A 20,384-nucleotide genomic window follows, 5' to 3' on the forward strand; every position below is an offset into this window, starting at 1 on the left:
TTCGAATTGTCAAGTAAAGATGCATCCCACACCAGTGGTACGTTGCGCCTTATTAGTAATGCGACAATAGGCATTATTGTTGAGCCTGTATATCACTTAAATTTATGTTTGTCACAGTGGTTCCACCTCTGGTTATTTCTGGCTACTAGTTATTACAAAGCTAATATTTATTACAAACCAGTATGTTTTCATGAATGCTTAACTTACAAAGACAACTTTATTATGTAATTATTGGGAACCACCGGGACATATTCACTTATTAGACATCTGAAGCATTATGTTATGCCAGATATGATGGTTAGTTACATAAAGTTCATACATAATAAATGCATAAAAAATTATTTCTTTTAAATATTTTTATTGTATGCAATTTATTATCCACAATGCTTTAGTTACAATTATACAAACTTATTGATGGAAATGTAATACTGGAAGTATGGTTTTTCACACAGTGAAACTAACCAAATCTATTTGTGCGGATTTACTTTAGAATAAATATGCCTTGCAGTACATGACACATTAATCATTACTGTAACATAAATTAATAGGGTTTCTAAAAATCATATTAAAAAATATTTTTACCTATAGACTACAAAAAATAGGAACTAAAAATCAACACAATATCAAAGTGCTTAATCATCAAAACAATATTATATGAAACCATATAACTAGCGATGGGCAAGTCTCCTAACTTGTAAGCTGAGTTGAGTTTAGTATTGATACTGTCAAATGGAGTCCAGACAAGATTAATTATTTTAGTGGAAACCATAAAAAAACAAGTCAAGCATGAGTAGATGCAGAAGTTTTTTTTTGAGACAGAGAAAATTAAGTGGATTATAATAGATTATAAGACAATACTGAATGCCAAATTAAATAATGCATGCAGCAACTTACTTATAAAAATCATGTTTGGTTAATGTTGATAGAATTTCCCAATTGCTACTAAGTAGTATAATTTAAACACATAAATTTGTATTGACATCTATGGTGATTACTATGTTTTTGTCTTATTTAGGAACATACATAGTATTAAATATTTTTAGTTCACAGAAAATATGACATTTTAACATCATTCAATGAAAATATTCAAAAACCACACATAAATTATAAAAGTCCCGACACCAACAACCAAGTGGAAGGAACTTCTGGTGTTATATCATTTTCTTTCCCCATTTTTTTTGGTTAGTAATGACTTTCCGTACCACAAAAATGTCAATGCATAGGCATTTTCAAACATCTTTTTTTTTATATTACAAAATGGTAGGAATTAGATGCAAAATACATGACCCCCACCTCTTTTTATGAACAAAAATAAAGACACCTGTTATTTTGAACAGAAAATCAAAGATGGAAATTAAAAATTACAAAAGTATCACTTTTTGTTTTGCTAGGTTCGTGACGAACATCAAAAAGATTTCTTGATGCTGTAGTAGAAAAAACTACGTAAGAGACATTAAAGATTAAAGTATTCTCTTTTTAAAATTTGCTTGTTGTGTTACAAATGACTCACTGCTGGCCTTTAATTCCAAAATAGCTTTGATTCTGTTTTATTTTGTGAGATGTAAATATCGGGATATACCTATTCAGGAAGCATAACCAAGCAAAAACATATATATACTTTAAGAAAACTGTGTAAATTACAGGAAAATATAAAGAGTAATAAATTAAATACAAATTTACTGTAAAGAATTTGCAATTCTATGGTTCATGATATAATGTTTTTGTACATGCCAAATATGTATTAAGTTTAAAGAAGAATACTGTTGAATCTCGTCTGGTCAATAAAAATAAACTAACTTTTGAGCCATGTTAAGCTGAACTACTCGCTGGACTTGGCTTGACGTTTAGAGTCTCAGCCCATCTCTACATTTAACAATATACAAAAATTTTTAATATCTTTAAAAAAAATTCACAAACACTTTGGAATGTTTTCATTACATCTTTGAAATAATAAAAATTATATTAATTTATCTACAAAATGAAACTTTGAAGTTGTAAACTGTTGCCTTAAAGCAAATACAGTGAACTCTCAAAATCATGAGATTTGATATGTTTAATGTCAGAATACACAAGCAAAATTTACCAAAGAAATATAATTTGTTATACTGAAAAGGATCAATATGAAACTCTGCATATAAATGTACAAAGTACAACCTATATGCTAGCTGCCAAACAGGTAACTTCCTGTGTCATACGTATATGATATTTGCAGACAAAATAGCAATGTGACCTGATTTTTTAAAATAAAAAATGATAATGTATTTATTTCATTTGTTTTCCTGTTTTGCACATGTTGAAAATAACAAAATTATAACAAAACAAAATACAAAATCATGAGTTTTCCATGTTCATTTTAATCTTTATATAAAGATATAAATATGTGTAGTTTTTTTTTTACCTGTTTAAAAATCTGAGGAACAAAATAAATATAAAAAATTGCCCTTAACTAAAAAAATTATATGAAATATTTTTCACGATTATTTCAATGGAAACTATAAATGGTTGAACTAAGGTTTTTTTTTATTTGAAGCATTTGAGAAATGAATTTTATGACATAACACAAGGTAGTAATTGGGAAAAGTTGAAACTAATTTTTTACAAGGTTTTTATCAACCAGATTTTTCAGTTGTTATAAGTGCAAAACAAATGAATGATGAATGCATCAAAATTAAAGCCTTCCATATCAAAAGTAGTTGCAAAATTAAGAGTTCACCAATTCAGATAAAGTCATAGTGAACAGGTATTCTCATCGATAACTGAATCCTCCAGAATCAATAGTTTAGTTTCTGTTTGTGCCAATATAACAGGCAGCATAAGAGGAAATATCTAAATACAACTGTATTCAGGGATCCTTCTAGCTTCATAAGGACAGAGATCATTACACGGGTTAAGGAAAGATGGAGGTAAAGGAGCATGAGGAAGATACAAATGTTTTGAAATATGCACGAACGAGGAGGTAGGAATGAGGAGGCAGAAACAAGGAGGCAGGAATAAGGATTAATGAATGATGAGGCAGGAACAAGGATTAATGAATGAGGACGCAGGAACGAGGAGGAAGGAACAAGGAGGAAGAAACGAGGAGGAAGGAACTAGGAGGCAGGAACGAGGAGGAAGGAATTAGGGGAATTAATCACTTTGATTCTACTGGTTGCTACCGTCCTCTCATTCTGATCTCAGCCCTTGGAACCAAAGTCTGAAAATAATACTTGTCAATGTTAGGAGCGTAGCCACACAAGAGCTAACAGGATCTCATTCTACACCCTCCATCCCTCTCTCCCCTTATCAATGCTTAATGGAGATTATGCATATTTACTCCTGAGAGCACACTTCAAATGTTTAATGTAATTTTAAAAAACCACCTCCTCCCCAATGTAATGCCCCTAAAACATTATATTCACAATTTCCAGATACCAAAAATTAAAAACAATAGTTAAATATTTTAACACCTTAAAGTACCTCCAGTGCAAACAAAAAAGAAGATTAGATTTGTTGTATGTAGTGCCTGACTGCTTCTTAACTTTAATTTTTTCTCGGTACTATCAACTTGGCTTGCCTCTAAATCCACGGTCTAAAGATATTGAGAGTTCAATTTGAAAAAAAAAGAACATGACACATTTACTCAATAGATTAAGGTTACTTCCAATGCACAGATGCATGTTCTATTTTGGAACACACAGACACGCACAATAAAAACAATTCTAAAATGAACTGTCAGTGTTACAAGAACCGTTTTCTTTCTAGCTTTAAACTGAAACAAAGCAAACAAACCTTACAGTAGTGATGGGCCGAACAGTTCAATTGACTAAATTAATTCATTTGAATCAGTTTTGTGAAATGATTCATTCAAAAGATTGTTCATTTTGTTCCTTTAGTTCTGACCACCGACAATGGGATCTGGCACATCTCGAGTCATAACTCATTCATCCCTTTGAGTATTCGTAAGTCTAGGCGGCCGGCCTAACGTTGCAGGCTACGATATCTGAAATTCCAGACGTCTAGCTGTTACAAAAATGTGCATGAACACATTTCAACGACCTCGCCGATAGATTTCGCAAACAAAACTTAGACTATAAATGAAAAATAATAATAGTAACATGATACTTGTTAGTTGCTAACCCAAACTCCCACCACTATTCTTGTTAACCTTTTTCTCTGATTAGTTATTGTTATTTCTTGTAAAAACCCGCAGCTGCGATTTCTGATTACTTTGACTCCTGAAATCATGAATCATTTTACTAACGCTTCAGACTGGCCAGTTCCTCTCTCGTTCGTTCTGCATTTTATATTATAAACTGTAATGAAGTTCAGCTTTAGAGTAATCGGCTCTTAAAGAACAATTTTTTACATAGCAAACAAATAGTATGTGTTCGTTAACTCAAATTTTAGTTTATTTTGAAATAATAGTTCACGGAAAACACTTCACTACTTATTAAGTTTCTCAAGAACTGAACTGCACACAGGCAAAGTCTAATTGTATCTGCATCGAAATTAACTGACTGATAACTTTTTATCAATGGACAATATTTACAGTTTAAATAACTAAACTAAGATTTAAAAAATAATAATAATAATAGGCAATTTAAGGGCTAAAGCAGGGTATTTCCAATAATTGTATTAACAATGTCACTGTAGATTCTGTGTCAACTATTTGTGAGCATATAAATCGACAAAAATTATTTTTCATCCCAACCATCCCAGGGCTACTTATAAACTTTTGATAGCTAAATGACTGTGTAAACTAAAGCAAAAAATTAAACTAACATACCCACACAAAATACATACATATTTTGAGACATATTAGGTACAGCAAAAATACCAAATTTGACAGTCTGATATTCCAAATTCCCAAAAAAAGCACATTTTCCAAGATTCATACTTTTTGTTTGGAAAAACAATTATTTAACAAAACTACATACTATTTTACAAATTTTCATTCATTATTACAAGAACAGTGTTTCAATTTGTGATGTATGAATTTGGAATCACACACACATTCACATATTCAGTTTGTTTGGTTCAGTTTGAAATTTCTACATATGCAAAACACTACAAAAAAAATAGTAACAAATTAACTAAAATAGTTGCTTTCCATTGTCTATTTAATATAAACCAACTGTAAAAAATTAAATGACATTATGAATCAACATACCATTAATATACTAGCTGTAAAAAAACATTGTAAAAACGGCAGAAAAAAAGACAAAAACATTGAAACACAAAAATCCAGGTACTCACACTAAACATTGACAGAAACATTACATTATACTTATCTGGCAATAAATAAGCATTAAAAGAAGATAAATGAAACTTCAAAAAAGAACCAATGTGTTCATAAAATATAAAGATGGATTTGGGTGCGGAGGGGTGGCGGGGAGGGGGGGGGGGGGGTGGGGAGAATAACATTACAATTTATTTTATCATGCAATACTACAAAATACTGCCAACACAAGGATAAATTAATACCGTATTTTCTGGCATATATGACTGCATTAGTAAACAATTGGAAGGAGAACAGTTTTTAACTATCTGGTTTTAAAAAACTTTCTGCACAGAAAAAGAGACCATATTCATAAATAAATCACAACAGGTATAGAACTACAACAATGAAAAATAAAGGTGGAGATTGTAGAGTTGATACAAGAATATCAAGTCATTCTTGAAACAAATCTTCCTACTCCTCAATCATTCCAACTCTGGACTCCATGAAACAGCAGAATAAGTACCAACAGATGTGCTGACTGCATGTAACAGTGAAGTACATACAGTCACATAATACGACCTGTCATGCTTACATGTAAGATGAGTAGCAACTTTATGATCTTCAAGCTTGCGTAAAATTCTCATCTTATGTGCCAGAAAACATGGCAACTAATAAATGAATGCTTCTTTGACTTTTAAGCCAGCCCCACACGATACCCATTTCCTTAGCAGTTTTCATACCTATTTTCTGTTAGTGCACTTGCTCTTGTGTAGGCAACATTACAGCACCCTTTCAATAGGTCTGGCTCTGGTATAAAAGTTTTCATTCCCGAAGTCTTAGCCAAAACCATAATAGAACATGTTCTATTTTTCTGCTATACCCATGAGTGGAAGTCATCAAGATGGTAGACCCACGTGTAGCAATATACACACTTATATAATCCCTTTTGTAACTTTAGGGGACCTAACTAACGTAATGGTATGCCAAATTAAACTTTAGGACAGTAAAACTACTCTGGAATATATATGGTAAACAAAAATAATCAAAGAAAGAAGTAATCACAAGTTTAAAATACACAATGAAAATACATTACACTGTTAATAAATGTTAATCTCTACCTCAAAGTAAGTAAGTCTCCGTAGTGTAGTGGCATAGCACGTGGTGTACAAGGGGTAATTTTTGATGTGGTTCAAAACCTCGTCACTGCAAAATCTTTTTTTATTACCTATTATTAAATAACAGATTTCTGGATTACATATACTGTGCTTTAAGCAAATATGTATCCATACATTTTGTTTATCTTATTAAATAGATAGCTTAGACCATTGGTTTTATTATTTCATACTAGGAAGATTTATTGTTACTTAAAACAAAATTAAATTATCTGTTCAGTAATTAAAACACAAAATTATTTCTCTAATCAAAACTCCAACGTTTATTAGGACTTGACGGTCCATAAATTTTTAATGAATAAACTAACACTTTATAGAAACCCACATCTGTTAGCCAAAATGTGAGATGGTTTTCCTTATATTTAAATTTATTATGCAAACCATGCATGTTTCTTTTTCTCACTAGGTTACAAAAATTGTTAGTTACAATTTCTCAAAGTACGTATTAAAATAAGTAAGTAATCAAGTAACATATATAAAATACGTAAATCTGTAGCAATTTCCTTCTACTATTACAATGAAATTAGCATAATTAATACTGTGAATCAGCTAGATGAACTGTCTGATTAATGTAATATTATAAATATTTCATAAGTAAAAATACATTAAAGCAAACCTAATTCCCCTCGTATCCTTAAAATTTTATATTACTAGACTCTGAAACTAACCTACTAATAAAAAATACACTCGCGTTAATTTCCAAATTGCTCTGTATTTGTTTTTAAATATTAAACCAACTTCGGTATATTTTTTTTGCAAAAGAAATATAGAAGATAAAATACCAAAAAATCATTCACGAGATTGAGTAATTTTTAACACAAACAGCTGCAATTTTCATATTTTTTCAGTATTTGGTTAAATTGACAACATATTTGTCCTTCCCTGATGTGCTTGCTTTGGTCGGCAACTGCGTTTGCTGGTTTTTTGTTAATATTATAGTTATTGTAAGTATGTAGTTAAGAATTCTTTCTTCTCTTCTGCTATACAAACTTTTATGGACATTTTTATACCCATGGGTATAACAGCAATTATAGCAGAAAATGGGCATCGTGCGGGGTGGGTTTTAGGAATAAAAATGATTGAAAACTGTTTTTTAAAATAAGCGTGAAACTGCTCCACACATGCCGGGGCTAACACAGCAGGCTGATGTTGCCGCTGTCCGCTCCCAGCAGCAGCAACCTGTTGAGAGGCAGCACCGCCATCGTGGTGAGCACTCCGCGGAACGTGTCGGAGCGGAGGCGGGTCGACGAGAAGGAAGCCGCCTCGTCCACCGCCGTGTGCACTCCGATGCGATTGGCGGTCGTTCCCGATATCAGCTCGCTGCCGTACGTGCCGAGACAGTGCACTGGCTCCGTGGGGCCCCTGTCCAGCAAACACCCAGGATTTGCCCTCTCGTCACTTACAAACTAACTTAATCAATCAAAGCATTAGCTTCATGTTTATTAAAGCTTTCACTTTGTTGGCTAACTCACTCAAGTATGGACTTCCCTATCAAGCCACAGAACATAAAAAAAATTTATTATAATACAGTTTGTTAAAATCATGAAAGTGTCCAAAATTAATTAGTACCATTAGCATTGGATTTACAAAAGTAAAAAAAAAAAAAAAACATTGTTCTTATAATAGACCACTTGAATTTATATATTAATGTATCACTCAGATGACACAAATTTGTCTTGATCCCAAAACCAATACTTTGCTACTGATTCTGCCAGTAGTCTAAGCAGTAGTTACTATTTATAAGATTTGTTGTGTTATATAGTGATGTCCAGAAGTTTGTCCACTATTTTAGTAGCACTTGACCACATTCACTATAATTTTTCCGTAGTGCTTTGCCTATCTATTACGGTTGTTTCATTTGATCGGAAACTTGTTATCTAATATCATGGAGTTTTTTTTCAATACTTGACATGCAAGCAAGTTTTTCCAAAACATATTTTCTACACAAGATAATATGTAAATCACCCTCTACTAGAATATCCCATTTGCAAAGTATTCTTGCCTTCCGTTTGTCACACTGTCATGAAAAATATTTTCAGTTTGATACTCTAATTTTGTTTAATTGAAGGATTGCAGTTTGTTGTGATTTTAAAATGAGTGAGAATATTTCACCAGTACAACTAGTTGAAAGAGAAAGAAAATGTCGAAGGGTCATTGCAAATAAAACAGCAAGGAAGAAGTGATGTATGATGTGAGTGACATAGAACCACACATAACCTGTACACATTAGGAGATAAACTCGATAGTAAACATAAGCTATCCAAATGAAATGCATCAAAACTAACAGCAGAACGAAGGACAAATAACAGTGTGTTTCGAAAGCCAACAGAACCAACATCCCCCAATCTTACAGGTTACAGAAAACAATAAAAATACAAATGTTGTACACTATACTTGGCTTGAGATCCAAAGTGTAAGAGAGGCAAATGAGATTGCATCTGCACTGGAAGAAAGGCTCCTATAAGAAGACAAACATGACATTGTTTTGCATCTCTTTTTAGACCCTTGTGGTTAACAAAATCAAAATTTTGTGATGATGGTCATGTTAATGTGTATCACAGAGATATCTAAAGTGTTTAACTTTACTGTAAGGGGAAATAATTATATGCAGGCCCGTATTTAGGACTCCTGGCGCCCCTGGACAAAGAAACCTTTACCGCTCCTGACTTGAAATAACATGTGGGAATGTTTCTTTACTTGTATGGATACTTAATCATGAGCAGCAAATACTATAAATGTGTGTTTATTGAAATTCAAACAAAAACATCTTAATACACAGAACATACATTATATTTTAAAGTTACATTAAATTTTAGAAGGTACAATCTCACATTAGAGTACAATAGCAAGGGGCTTTCTCCTTGCCCTGTCATTTGCAAACAAGTTTATTATTTCTTCATAGTCCAGTTTCACTGTTAAGTCAGATTCAATTTCAAGAACACCAAGATGACTAAGATGATCCTTTATTTGTCATTTTCTAAATAATAATCTCTCTGTTGAGCAGTTGGAAGCAGGAGTACTCAAGAATATTTGTAGAGCTATGTTTAAGTTTGGGTAAACATTCTCAAGGCAGTTACCTTTTACTATCTTGCAGAGCTGTGGAAGAGAGTATGATGCATTTTCATTCTTTACATCAGATAGTATCTTTCCCAAGTGTAACCATTCAAGTACAAATTCTGTCTTCAATATCCGAACTGTAGACTTGCTGAAGTCTTGCTAATGCTTCCCGTATTTCAAGTGGACTAAACATCATCAGATTTGTCATAAACATAAATGGTTCAATGAAGTCCTTATGGGAAGAAACTCTCTTGTTCAATTCTTCAATCAATTTATCCTAAATCAAAAGGAAGGATATCTGTAAATCATCTTATTCATCAGTTTCTTCAGTGTCTGAATCAGATTCATGAAAGAATCTTTTCTTTCTCTTAATGTGTTTCTTATCATGTTCAATTTTAGTAATGTTACACAGAGATTAAAATTTTTCTGACCCAGATTCTTGAAAACTTCATATCACATTTTCATTTCTTCCAAGAAACCAACTAAATAAAGAACTTTACAAATTATAAACAGTAGATAATTCCATGTCTGCTGTTTGTAATTGCTTACTTACAACATTGAATCTGTCAAGAATGAAATCCCAAACTATAGTCATAAATGATGTCTCACGACTACACAACTTCTTCATTATGCCTTTAACTTCACATTTCACCAAAGACTTCTCACTTTCATTCATTATGATTGACAACAGTTCTCCGATGATTACCTCACCATCTTTGTTCAAGCTTCTGCAAACTTCTTCTTTAGCAGACAATCGGGTTACATGGAGGAATTTGACACTCAAGTTCTCTTTACTGAAAAATATGTTCAAGTGATTCCATTGATGACTAGTAGCACTGAAAAAATTAAATATTTCTTGCAAAATATCAAAAAAAGACATTGCTTGGTTACTCCTTGTTGCACTTTAATCCACCAAATTCAGAGTGTGCGTTGAACAAGGAATATAGAAAGTGTAAGGAGAGAGAGCTCTGATTCTAGCTTGCAAGCCTGAATAAATACCTGACATATAACTCTGTCCTCTGCAGTTACCTATGTACAATGCTAATGCATGTCCCTCAAGAAAGTGTATTACTGTATCTGCCTAGTCCTGACCACCCTGTCCTGGATTAGGTACAAATTCAATAAACCGCTCTTCTGCTAGCCTACTTTGTTGACATAACGTATGACATAACTTAAATGGTCACTGCAGGCTCGAGTCAACGATACAATAGTATTAAGCTGCAATAAATTGTGTCATTATTTATTCAACTGCTCTCTTCCCCACAATTTTTATTATTTGTTCACATGTAGCAAAAGACAGGTACAAAGTTTTTCCACTTCCAGAATCCTTATAGTATCAAGACATGCGGCTAGTGAGAAATAGATCAAATTCAGCAATGAGTTCCATGCATATTAAAAAGTTATCATTATGGACACTTCCAAGTACTTCATCATCGCCATGGAAAGGCAGTCCTTGAAAAGAAAATTTCTTCACAACAGCAACAACTTTTTTTAATACATTATGCCAGTATTGCACTTCATTTTCTAATTGTGTGAATAATATTTCATACATCCTGGTCAAAACAGAACTTCTGTTTTTAAAACTAAGAACACAGTCTCGTTGCCATGAACTCTATTCATGGGCGAGATACCATGAGGTCCTGTCAAGTCTGATGCTCCCCAAACAGAGTACACGGTGCACAAAATAATGTTCCCTGACTTTCAGACTATACTAAGTATGTAATCTCTATTAATAATCTCATTGTTCGCCAGCTTTCTTTGAAAAAATGCATTAGTACAACATTTTGTGGTACCATCTTTAAAATAACGTTTTAATTTTAAAAAGTCACTTTTTTAATTCTATTTTATCACGCTCATTGCAATGTAGTCCCATATTTTATCAGTTTTTTTTTTCCGGAGGGCTCTTCTTCTTGACCTGCACTCTTTGAGGTAAATTCCATAAATACATCAAGGTATGGAATGTTTTTTAATGCTTCTTCTTTTCTTTGTTTTTCATTGGCCAATGATCGATACTGAGCCCCACTAAGTCTTTTTCTTCCAGTCATTTTTTTTTCCAGTGAATATCGAAACTGAAACTGAGAAAACAAAAGAAAATTTTATAAATAGGTGGAAAACTTTAAACGATTCAAACATAACCAACCACAACACGATGCCAGAATGCTGTCTTATTAAGTACAAAATAACTAAGTAAAATTACTATACCAAGTTATTTATTACCTCAGCTAGTAACATTGTGAATAATAGTTAACAACTAAAAAAAACACACTTTTTGATCTTAATTTTTTTTTTGTTTTTCATGATCATGTGCTAAGCAATTCTCACCACTGCAGTGTGTTTCACTTTGTCATCACTAGTCACCACTTTGTGTGTATAGCATAGAAACTAATCAGCAATGCCAATGTCAATTGAAATTCCCCTGCGAGTGGGAGATTTAGATTTTAGAAACTTGACACTTAATCTCCATGCTTTTTTGTACAGCTTACCAGAAATTTTGCTGCCCCTAAGAACTGCCGCCCTGGGCAGTTGCCCGGTTGGGACTTAGTCATTTGCAGTATCTGCATGGTAGCAACGTAATTTACGTAGTGGAGTCATACTGGTGTTTGGACTTGGCATAACTTGAGTGGCTTGGGCGGTGGTGAGGTTTATAAGTTCCAGTCGGCAATTTATGTTGTGAGTTATCCTACTCATACACAATTTACTTCAAGGAATGCACCTGTCTAATCTTTGGGTTACAAATATAACGGACGTACGGGGTCATACGCTTACAGAAATGTAAGAAGTAGACACTACTCACCCTTAGAGAGTATTCATTTGAGTAGTTACGAGGTTAGTGGAACCATACACAGAATGTGTGACAGTACAGGATTTGGTAAGCGGAGGCCATGTTATGTACAACAGCGGGCATGTGATATCCTGGAGTTGTGCCCAAACTCAACTCAGTGAGTTGAAGACAGGCTCACTTACGACTACGATAACGCCGTGCCCCGCAGAAGCGGGGGCCATTTACAGTAGAAGACAAAAGCAGAACTTCACTGCAATCCGTGGTGCTGGGGCGAAGAGGCTGGCAAGCAACAAGCGGGTGACGAGGGCGCTGACTTGGGTAACGAGTCACGCAGCTATCTAATCTTCAACCCTGGGTTGGTGAGTGAGGACTAGCTGCTGGCCCTTGGCTACATCAGACGAGATATGAAAACCCGTCGATACCACCGCTGGCGCTGGTCAGATAGTCTCTTAGCTTCATTGAATATACGCCATTGTTTATTAATAGTCATAATTGTAAATTTATGCGCCTTAAAAAATTCTGTACTAGCTACTTCATCAATTTTAAAGTTGATAAGGGATTGTAAATAATTTTTAATACTCTTTTTTTAAATATTAATTGTGTTTTTCTTGTAACATTTGTGATTGTGGCTTTGTGGTAGCCAAGTTATTAAGGCCTTTGAGATACATAATTAAGTTGGTCCTCATTCGTAATTATAACATTTAAAATCATTTTAACATAGAGTTCAGTCTTGTTTAGAATGTTATTGTCAGAATATAAAATTATGAATTCAAGTATTTTTGTAAGCGCCTAATGCAATGAGCCTGTCAAAGCCAAACGTGTTGTCGATTCTTGTTTCATTTGAGTTGTGTATTCATCCTAGTTTTTGGTATGTTACAGTAGTTGATCTCATGTTATAATGTCCGACAATGAAGTTTGGTAGCAGAGCAACAGCTTTGTTAACCGAAAGATATAATCATATTCTTGTTAATATTTCATCAAGTTCATGATTCTTATCTTGTTTTTTGAATAAAATTTTGCTTAACACTAGTCTCCTTGGTCTATGCGCTCTGAAGATTTAATCTTAGCTTACCCAGTACAATAGTTTCACAACTATTGTTCTATTTTGTTGGGAATACCACAGCTCTTGATACCCATGGTATCACCATTTTGATTGACCTTGGCATTTCACTTATCTGAAAACTGCAGAACTGAGGGTTTGTTAATCTCCAGACCTGCCGCTAGCTCAAAATTAGTCTAGAAGACACATACATGAACAATTGAAGAAACTTGGTTGGTGCTGAAAAAATATTTTAAGTTCGATAATGATGTTACACTCAATGATTGATTGCTTAAATAAAGTCTCTTGGACACAAACTAATTTTCACTATTGTGCCATTTATCATAAATTTTCAGGCACAATTTTTGAATTTTAAATTTAATTTTTAATTTTTAAAGAAGGAAACCAAAAAATAATGTTCAATATTAATTTCATTTAATTTTGTTTCCATTACTGTATCGTGTTACTAATAAAACACTTTAACTGCCATCGCACACTCGTTTAATGAGATCTATCGTACATCACGTTGCTTACACATAAGTACATAACCACTTAGTTTACATGACTCTCTGGCACTGTGGCCAACATTCTAAAAACACATTTATTTCCATGTCACATTTATTTCCCTACCACACCTTCCCTTTCAAACAAACACACAAATAAAGAAACATATACACATTTATAGCATATAGTCTTTGAGGTGCTTCGGTGAATTTACTGTGCGCTTTGCACGGTCACCCACATTACTCAAGCTTTTCTCATCTACACGCAGACTGTGGTCCATCCTGTTATTCATCCCTGTTTGTCCTGTTTCCTTGTTCTCTCTCTCTCCTTCCACGACATGAGATGGCTTGACATGATTAGTGTTCCTCCGGAACCTTGTTACCTTTTTATCTTCAATGATCACTGAGCGAGGACTCTCATGAATGTCTACCACTAAACCTGGTGACCATACATTGGAATCCCCCTTTAAGAATGCTATATGTTGCCCCTTGTGAAAAATCTGATGTGACTCACGGGTTGTCTTATCATAATTGTGTTTATTTAAAACATTTCTTTTCAGCTGAAATTCTTGAAAATCAGTGACCACCTTAAGAGTTAATTGCTCCTCATGTGTTGGCAATACTGATCGTGTTAACCGACTGAGCAACAGTTGAGAGGGCGAGTAAGGGGAACCCATAATCGGTGTGTTTCGATACTCTAAAAGTGCGTATTGCAGGTCAGTTTTGCTTTCTTTGCATTTACTCATAATCTTCTTCGCAACACCCACAAACCACTCCACAAAGCCATTTGATTTCGGGTAGCGGGGACTGGACGTGATTACTGAAAAATTCCACTCCCGTGCAAACCGTTGAAACTCAAAAGAGTTAAAAGGCATGTTGTCCGCCCTTTTTATCCGCGGCACCCCATGGGTAGCAAACACCTCTTTCAGTATTTTAATTATTGTTGCAGTGTCTTGGGATTTTACCTCCCTTAATTCAAACCATTTGGAGTAATAATCTGCGATAATCAAGTAGTGATTCACAATGCTCGAGAAAGTCACATCCGATTTTCTCAAACGGCAACTTACAAATAATATCCAATAACAGCGGTTCTTTTGGTTTTTACAACTGTATTTTTCACACAATCTGCACTTTGATACTTCATTTTCAATATCAGACTCTATACTTGACCAGTAAAGAAAAGTTTTTGCCCTGGCCTTCGTCTTAGTGATACCAAAGTGAGATGAATGTATTTTCTGCAGTATTGCCCCTCTCATTGCTATCGGAACAATCATCTTGTACCCCACTAACACCACACCATTCGCAATGCTAATTTCGTCCCGAAATTTATAATAGGGTTTTACGGGGTTGGGAATTTTGCTTTTGTCTTTGGGCCAACCTTTATGATGATATGCCATTATCTGGAGTAGTGGTCGATCCCGTTGTGTTGCATGAGCTAACTCCAACACTATTTGGTCACTAGCATTCACTGAATGCACAACTTCATTCAATGAGCTATCGGTATCATCTGTAACTGTGCAAGGAGTGGCTCGACTAATAGCATTTGCAATGTACATTTCTGATCCTTTTACATATTGCACATCTAGGTTATAAATGCCTAGCCTTAACCTGATTTTCTTCAGTCGCTGTGACCCAATGGAATTTATGTCTTTCTGCATGAGGGCAACCAGTGGTTGATGGTCAGTGTGTATGACAACCTTTCTTCCATAAATGTAATGATGGAACTTAATGCATGCAAACAGTATGGCCAAAAATTCCTTATCAATTTGGCCATAAGAATACTCAGCTTTAGATAGACTCTTAGAATCAAACATAACTGGTTGTCCTTCCTGTAACAATACAATGGCAGTACTGGAACTGTCCGTCTGTATCACTATAGGTAAACGTTGGTCAAAGTGTCGCAGGACCGGAGGGCTTGTTAGAATGTCCTTAAGCATTTGTACACACTTCCCATGAACCCCTGGCTCCCATTTAAATGCAACATCTTTCTTTAACAATTCCCGGAGCGGAGTCGTTAATTCAGACATGTGGTGTGAAGTCCCTCAGATAATTAATTATGCCCAGAAATCTTTGCAGAGACTTTCTATAATGTGGCATTTAAAAATTCTCTGATAGCATGTATTTTATCTTGATCTGGATTTAATGAACCTTCACTTATGTCATGACCAAAGTATTTTACAATTTTTGGCAGATACTGAAATTTTCGAACATTGAATTTGATATTCAATTCCTGAGCTCTAAGCAGTACTTGCTCAAGAATTTTGTCATGTTCACCCTTGGTCTCTGCAAAAATCAAGAAATCATAAATGTAACTAAATAGGCCTCGAATATCATTAAAATGTGCCTCGCACATCTCTTGGAATGCCTCAGCCGAGATTTCTAAACCAAAAGGTAGTACATTAAAGCAATAGCACCCATAAATTGATGAGAAAGTACAGTATTTCCTAGATTCTTCGGAAAGTTTTATCTGCCAAAATGACTCTTTTAAATCTAATACTGAACAGAATTTTGCATTACCCAATTTTGCCTTCAGATCGTTTAAGGTTGGGATTCCATAGTATTTTTTATTGATGGCCTTATTTAAAGCTTGTGGATCCAAACAAAGGCATAGGGACCCATCCGCTTTTTCTACCAACACAAGGCGGTTAACCCACTCCGTTGGCTCATCAACTTTAGAGATTATACCCAGGCCACACAAACGGTCTAGTTCATTCCTTAATTTCTCTTGTATCACCAGCGGTACCCTGTTTGGCGGCTTCGTTACAGGAACCGAACCCTCATTTAGTGTTAACACAAAAGGTTTTGGAAAACAACCTGAACCTTGAAAGACATCAGCAAACTTGGATACAATTTCATCTTTACCTGTTGTGTGTTGACTGCTAGTAGCACCTAAGACATCAACATTTTTTCTTTCAATGAGGCCAAACTGCACACAAGTGTTGATGCCCAAGATGGGTTGAAACCCTTCAGATGTCACAACGAATTCTGCAAAAATGGCCTTAGATTTCACTCTGACCTCTAGCAAGATCGAGCTGTGCACTTTGATCTGTGTACCATTATATGCCTGTAGGACCACCTTTGAGTGAGAAAGTTCTATCTTACTATGTTTGCACTGTAATTTCTCAAAAACGCTCAGCGGGACCAGATTTGCATCGGAACCTGTGTCAAGTTTAAAATTACATTTAATGTGATTATTTAGCACGACCACTTGATGCCAACTATGAACACTACCTACACACGATTTCAGTTCATCACAATAATCAGTGTTGTTTTGGTTGGTGTTGCTTACTTCAGCATTCTTATATTTCACAGTCGTGCCTTCTCTGTTCTTCATTCTGCATACATTGGCGAAATGGTTTAGTCGCCCACAGTATGCACAGGTTTTACCCCTTGCAGGACACAAGTCTATCTGTCGTGGATACATCCTCACACACAAGTTACACTTCACATCTCTTGAAGCATGGTGCTGCTGCGAGATCCCTCCGTCGTGTTGCGATGCCGATGTCTCTCGAACCGGTACTTTACATTTCTTGTTCTTTTCTACCCAATCAACCTCACCAACGCTGGAGCCCTGTACTTCTGCCGCCTGAACTCGTGTGACTTCCGCCAGTCTCAGCTTCTCTATTGCACATTCGAGCATTACCTCCCCTTTCACAATGAGTCTCCTTTGCATGTCTTTGTCACAACAATCGAGCACCACTTTGTCTCGTAACATCTCGTCTTCCAATTGGAACAAACAGTCTTTGCTAAGAGTTTTTACGTCTGCCAAAAATTGTTCAAAAGGCTTTCCTGGTTTCTGTTTTCTAGTATAAAACAGAAATCGAGAGTGTAGACTGTTCTTTTTAGGATCACAATAGTCTTCAAATTTCCGTAAAACATTTTCAAGTGTACGTTTTCCTTGCGGGAAATCAAAAGTATTATATACCAGCACAGCGTCTTCACCAATAGTATTCAGAAGTATTGCAATTTTCCTGTTGTCATCTTTTTCGGAGAGGCCGGCCGCTAGCATATAAATCTCAAAGGATTGTCGAAAACGTCGCCAGTTTGCGGCGCCATTATCCTGTAGGTTGACCTTGTTCAGAAGATTAAAACACGATGCCGCCATGCCATTGCCGTTGATGTTCGTCTCATAAATTCACTAATTCAATTACCGACTGCGCCAAGTATCGTGTTACTAATAAAACACTTTAACTGCCATCGCACACTCGTTTAATGAGATCTATTGTACATCACGTTGCTTACACATAACCACTTAGTTTACATGACTCTCTGGCACTGTGGCCAACATTCTAAAAACACATTTATTTCCATGTCACATTTATTTCCCTACTACAATTACTGTACTCTCCGACATGATATTGTGCAACCCAGTGCACCTGCGCTTGTTCGCAGGCCCAATTAGATACTTTTGGTGACAATTGGTTATCGCAGCATCTCGGCCGCAGTTTGCATCACATTTTCTCCCTGTAACAGTATGACTTTTCGTGCTAGCGAACGCTACCCCAAGCCCCGCGCTAGCAACTTTCATTTCTCGGAGGCAAGCATGGGTAAGCTGTTTGCCAGCACGTCCAGGACCATGTTACAGCCCTCGGCGACGCCTCGGGACGGTCCACACAACGCCTTTCCCAGGCGACTTAGCAAGTTTTGACCCCCCTTCCCCCATATCACTCCTGTGGCTTCTTGGGAACTTCAACCCGGAGCACCGACCTCCAGTGAACCCGTGCAGGGTACATGGTCTTTCCAAGGACACACGCCCTTGTCCAACAGAGCCATCAGCGAGGCCTAGCGGCGGCAAAAATCCCTAACCTAGCTCTGTCCGCTGGTTGCGAGTGCGCCCAGTGCACTCTAGCGGATGTTTCTGTGACCCTCCAGGCAGTTTCTCATCTTGGCCGCCAGAGCGCACTACTCATCCCTCCCATAAGAGACAGCTTGTCATAATCGACTTTGACAGCAGTCGCGGTGCGATTGCGACCTTAGTCCACCTGCGACTCGGGTGAGAGGGTGGGAGCGCGGCGAGAGTGTTTTTGCAGTCTGCTTTGCCCCTTCGGACACCTTCGGACCATCACCCCCCCTCTCCCCCCTCCTTGGATGGGGGCAGGAACTTTCTTTAATTAGGCGCACCAACGCCATTTTCGAAAATTCGGCGGACAGCATCTGGTCAGTACGGACCACGCGTCGTGATTCGCGAGAGTCCATCTTCGTTGTATTTCCAAGACTTGACACTACGACATGTAGTCTAAAACGTCAAGGCATAGATGTTTTAATTTTCTTATTTTTAAATTTGGCTGCCCGTGCTAGTTTTTTTGATCTAAATTATTTCTTCACCTTTCTCGTCATGACTACCGCGGACTTCCGCGCCGGGAGTCGCCCACTCTACTCCTGGAGCCAGCTAACGTGACTTTACCCCGCTGTTCGGGCGGGGTGCAAGAAATAAAGTAGAAGAATTAGAATGGATCTTCACTAACAAAATTAGCAGTTCGTGATTGGGCTCATCCAGTCACAAGTTCTCTCCCCACACCGGTCGACATCCAAGTTTCTTCATAAATCAAATTCTTCTGGACTTTAATCTACAGAAACCTCCAGCGCCAGGACTGCTAGTTTTCAGGACACAGGATTTGGTTAAATTCATTTCAAAAGAAAATTAAAAATAAAAACAAAATGTAATTGTCTTTCTTTTGAGCCTGCGAGCTCACATAAAATCAGGGTCAAGTTTAAGAGATATGGTTGTTTACTTTTATATGTATTTTGTTGACCCGGGGCTCCCCTTCTGTTTGTAATTAATGTATTTTAATACATATGTACTTAAAGATAAAAAGAAAAGAAAAAGCTAAGTAAATAATTTTAGTAAAAGGTCAGTTATATAAATCAAACCACCAGTCTTGTTATTTCATTATTATTCATCCTCGATCCACATAGACTCCTAGAGTTTCTAGTAGGTTATAACTTATAAGTAAATTTCTTTGTACGATGTCTGGGCACCTCTGTGATAGCAATTTTTTGTTTTTTTGTTTGTGGGCTGATGCTTCCAAGGCATTATTTTTTTTTGCTTATTCTTTTGTTGAGTGTTTATCTGAAGCCCAGCGTACGTTACACTATTTTTATTTATCCATTATGAAAATTCACAAGTCACAGTGGCCACCATCTCCCGACCACAAAAACAAATACATGTCGAAACTACAAACTGCTCATAAACAATTCTGCACTGACTCAACAAATACAAATTTCTTGTTCAAGGTTCTGAAGGTTGAAAACCTTATACTGTAAGCAAGTACATTCCGGGGTTGCTTGCAACTCGCAGTACAAGCCGAAGGACTCTGTCTTCGGAACAATGACGACGTTACTCGATCGTCATTGTGGGCTGTTACAGATGACAGAGGTCGAAATAATTATAATTAAAAAGAATCCAAAATGGTTTCAACTTCGGCATAGCTGGGACCACAGCCGCAACATTGTCTCTTCACTACATTAATATATTGATTCTGAACCACCGCCCGACAAGCGACCTCTTGGTACCTCGTACACACGCTGCCTAATTCCTTGCCACGCTTCTCTTCCGAGAAAAACAAGACTGCCCATGTGACATAATTTCTGACCAATCACTTTCTACTTACTGAGATTTGCAAAATTTATG

At 36.1% G+C, this 20,384-nt stretch overlaps 1 protein-coding gene across 1 annotated transcript in view; it reads right to left on the reverse strand.

The window, feature by feature from the left end:
- Positions 1-370: 370 nt before the first annotated feature.
- Positions 371-20,384, reverse strand: part of LOC134531630 (WD repeat-containing protein 81) — a 203,950-nt gene continuing 183,936 nt past the window's right edge. Inside the window, exon 25 of the mRNA XM_063367388.1 lies at positions 371-7,734. Coding sequence (XP_063223458.1) covers positions 7,503-7,734 — 232 coding nt within the window. The 3' untranslated portion in view covers positions 371-7,502. The remainder of the gene's footprint in view (positions 7,735-20,384) is intronic.

This window comes from Bacillus rossius, chromosome 5 (assembly GCF_032445375.1).
Source record: "Bacillus rossius redtenbacheri isolate Brsri chromosome 5, Brsri_v3, whole genome shotgun sequence".
Classification (NCBI taxonomy): Eukaryota; Metazoa; Arthropoda; class Insecta; order Phasmatodea; family Bacillidae; genus Bacillus; species Bacillus rossius.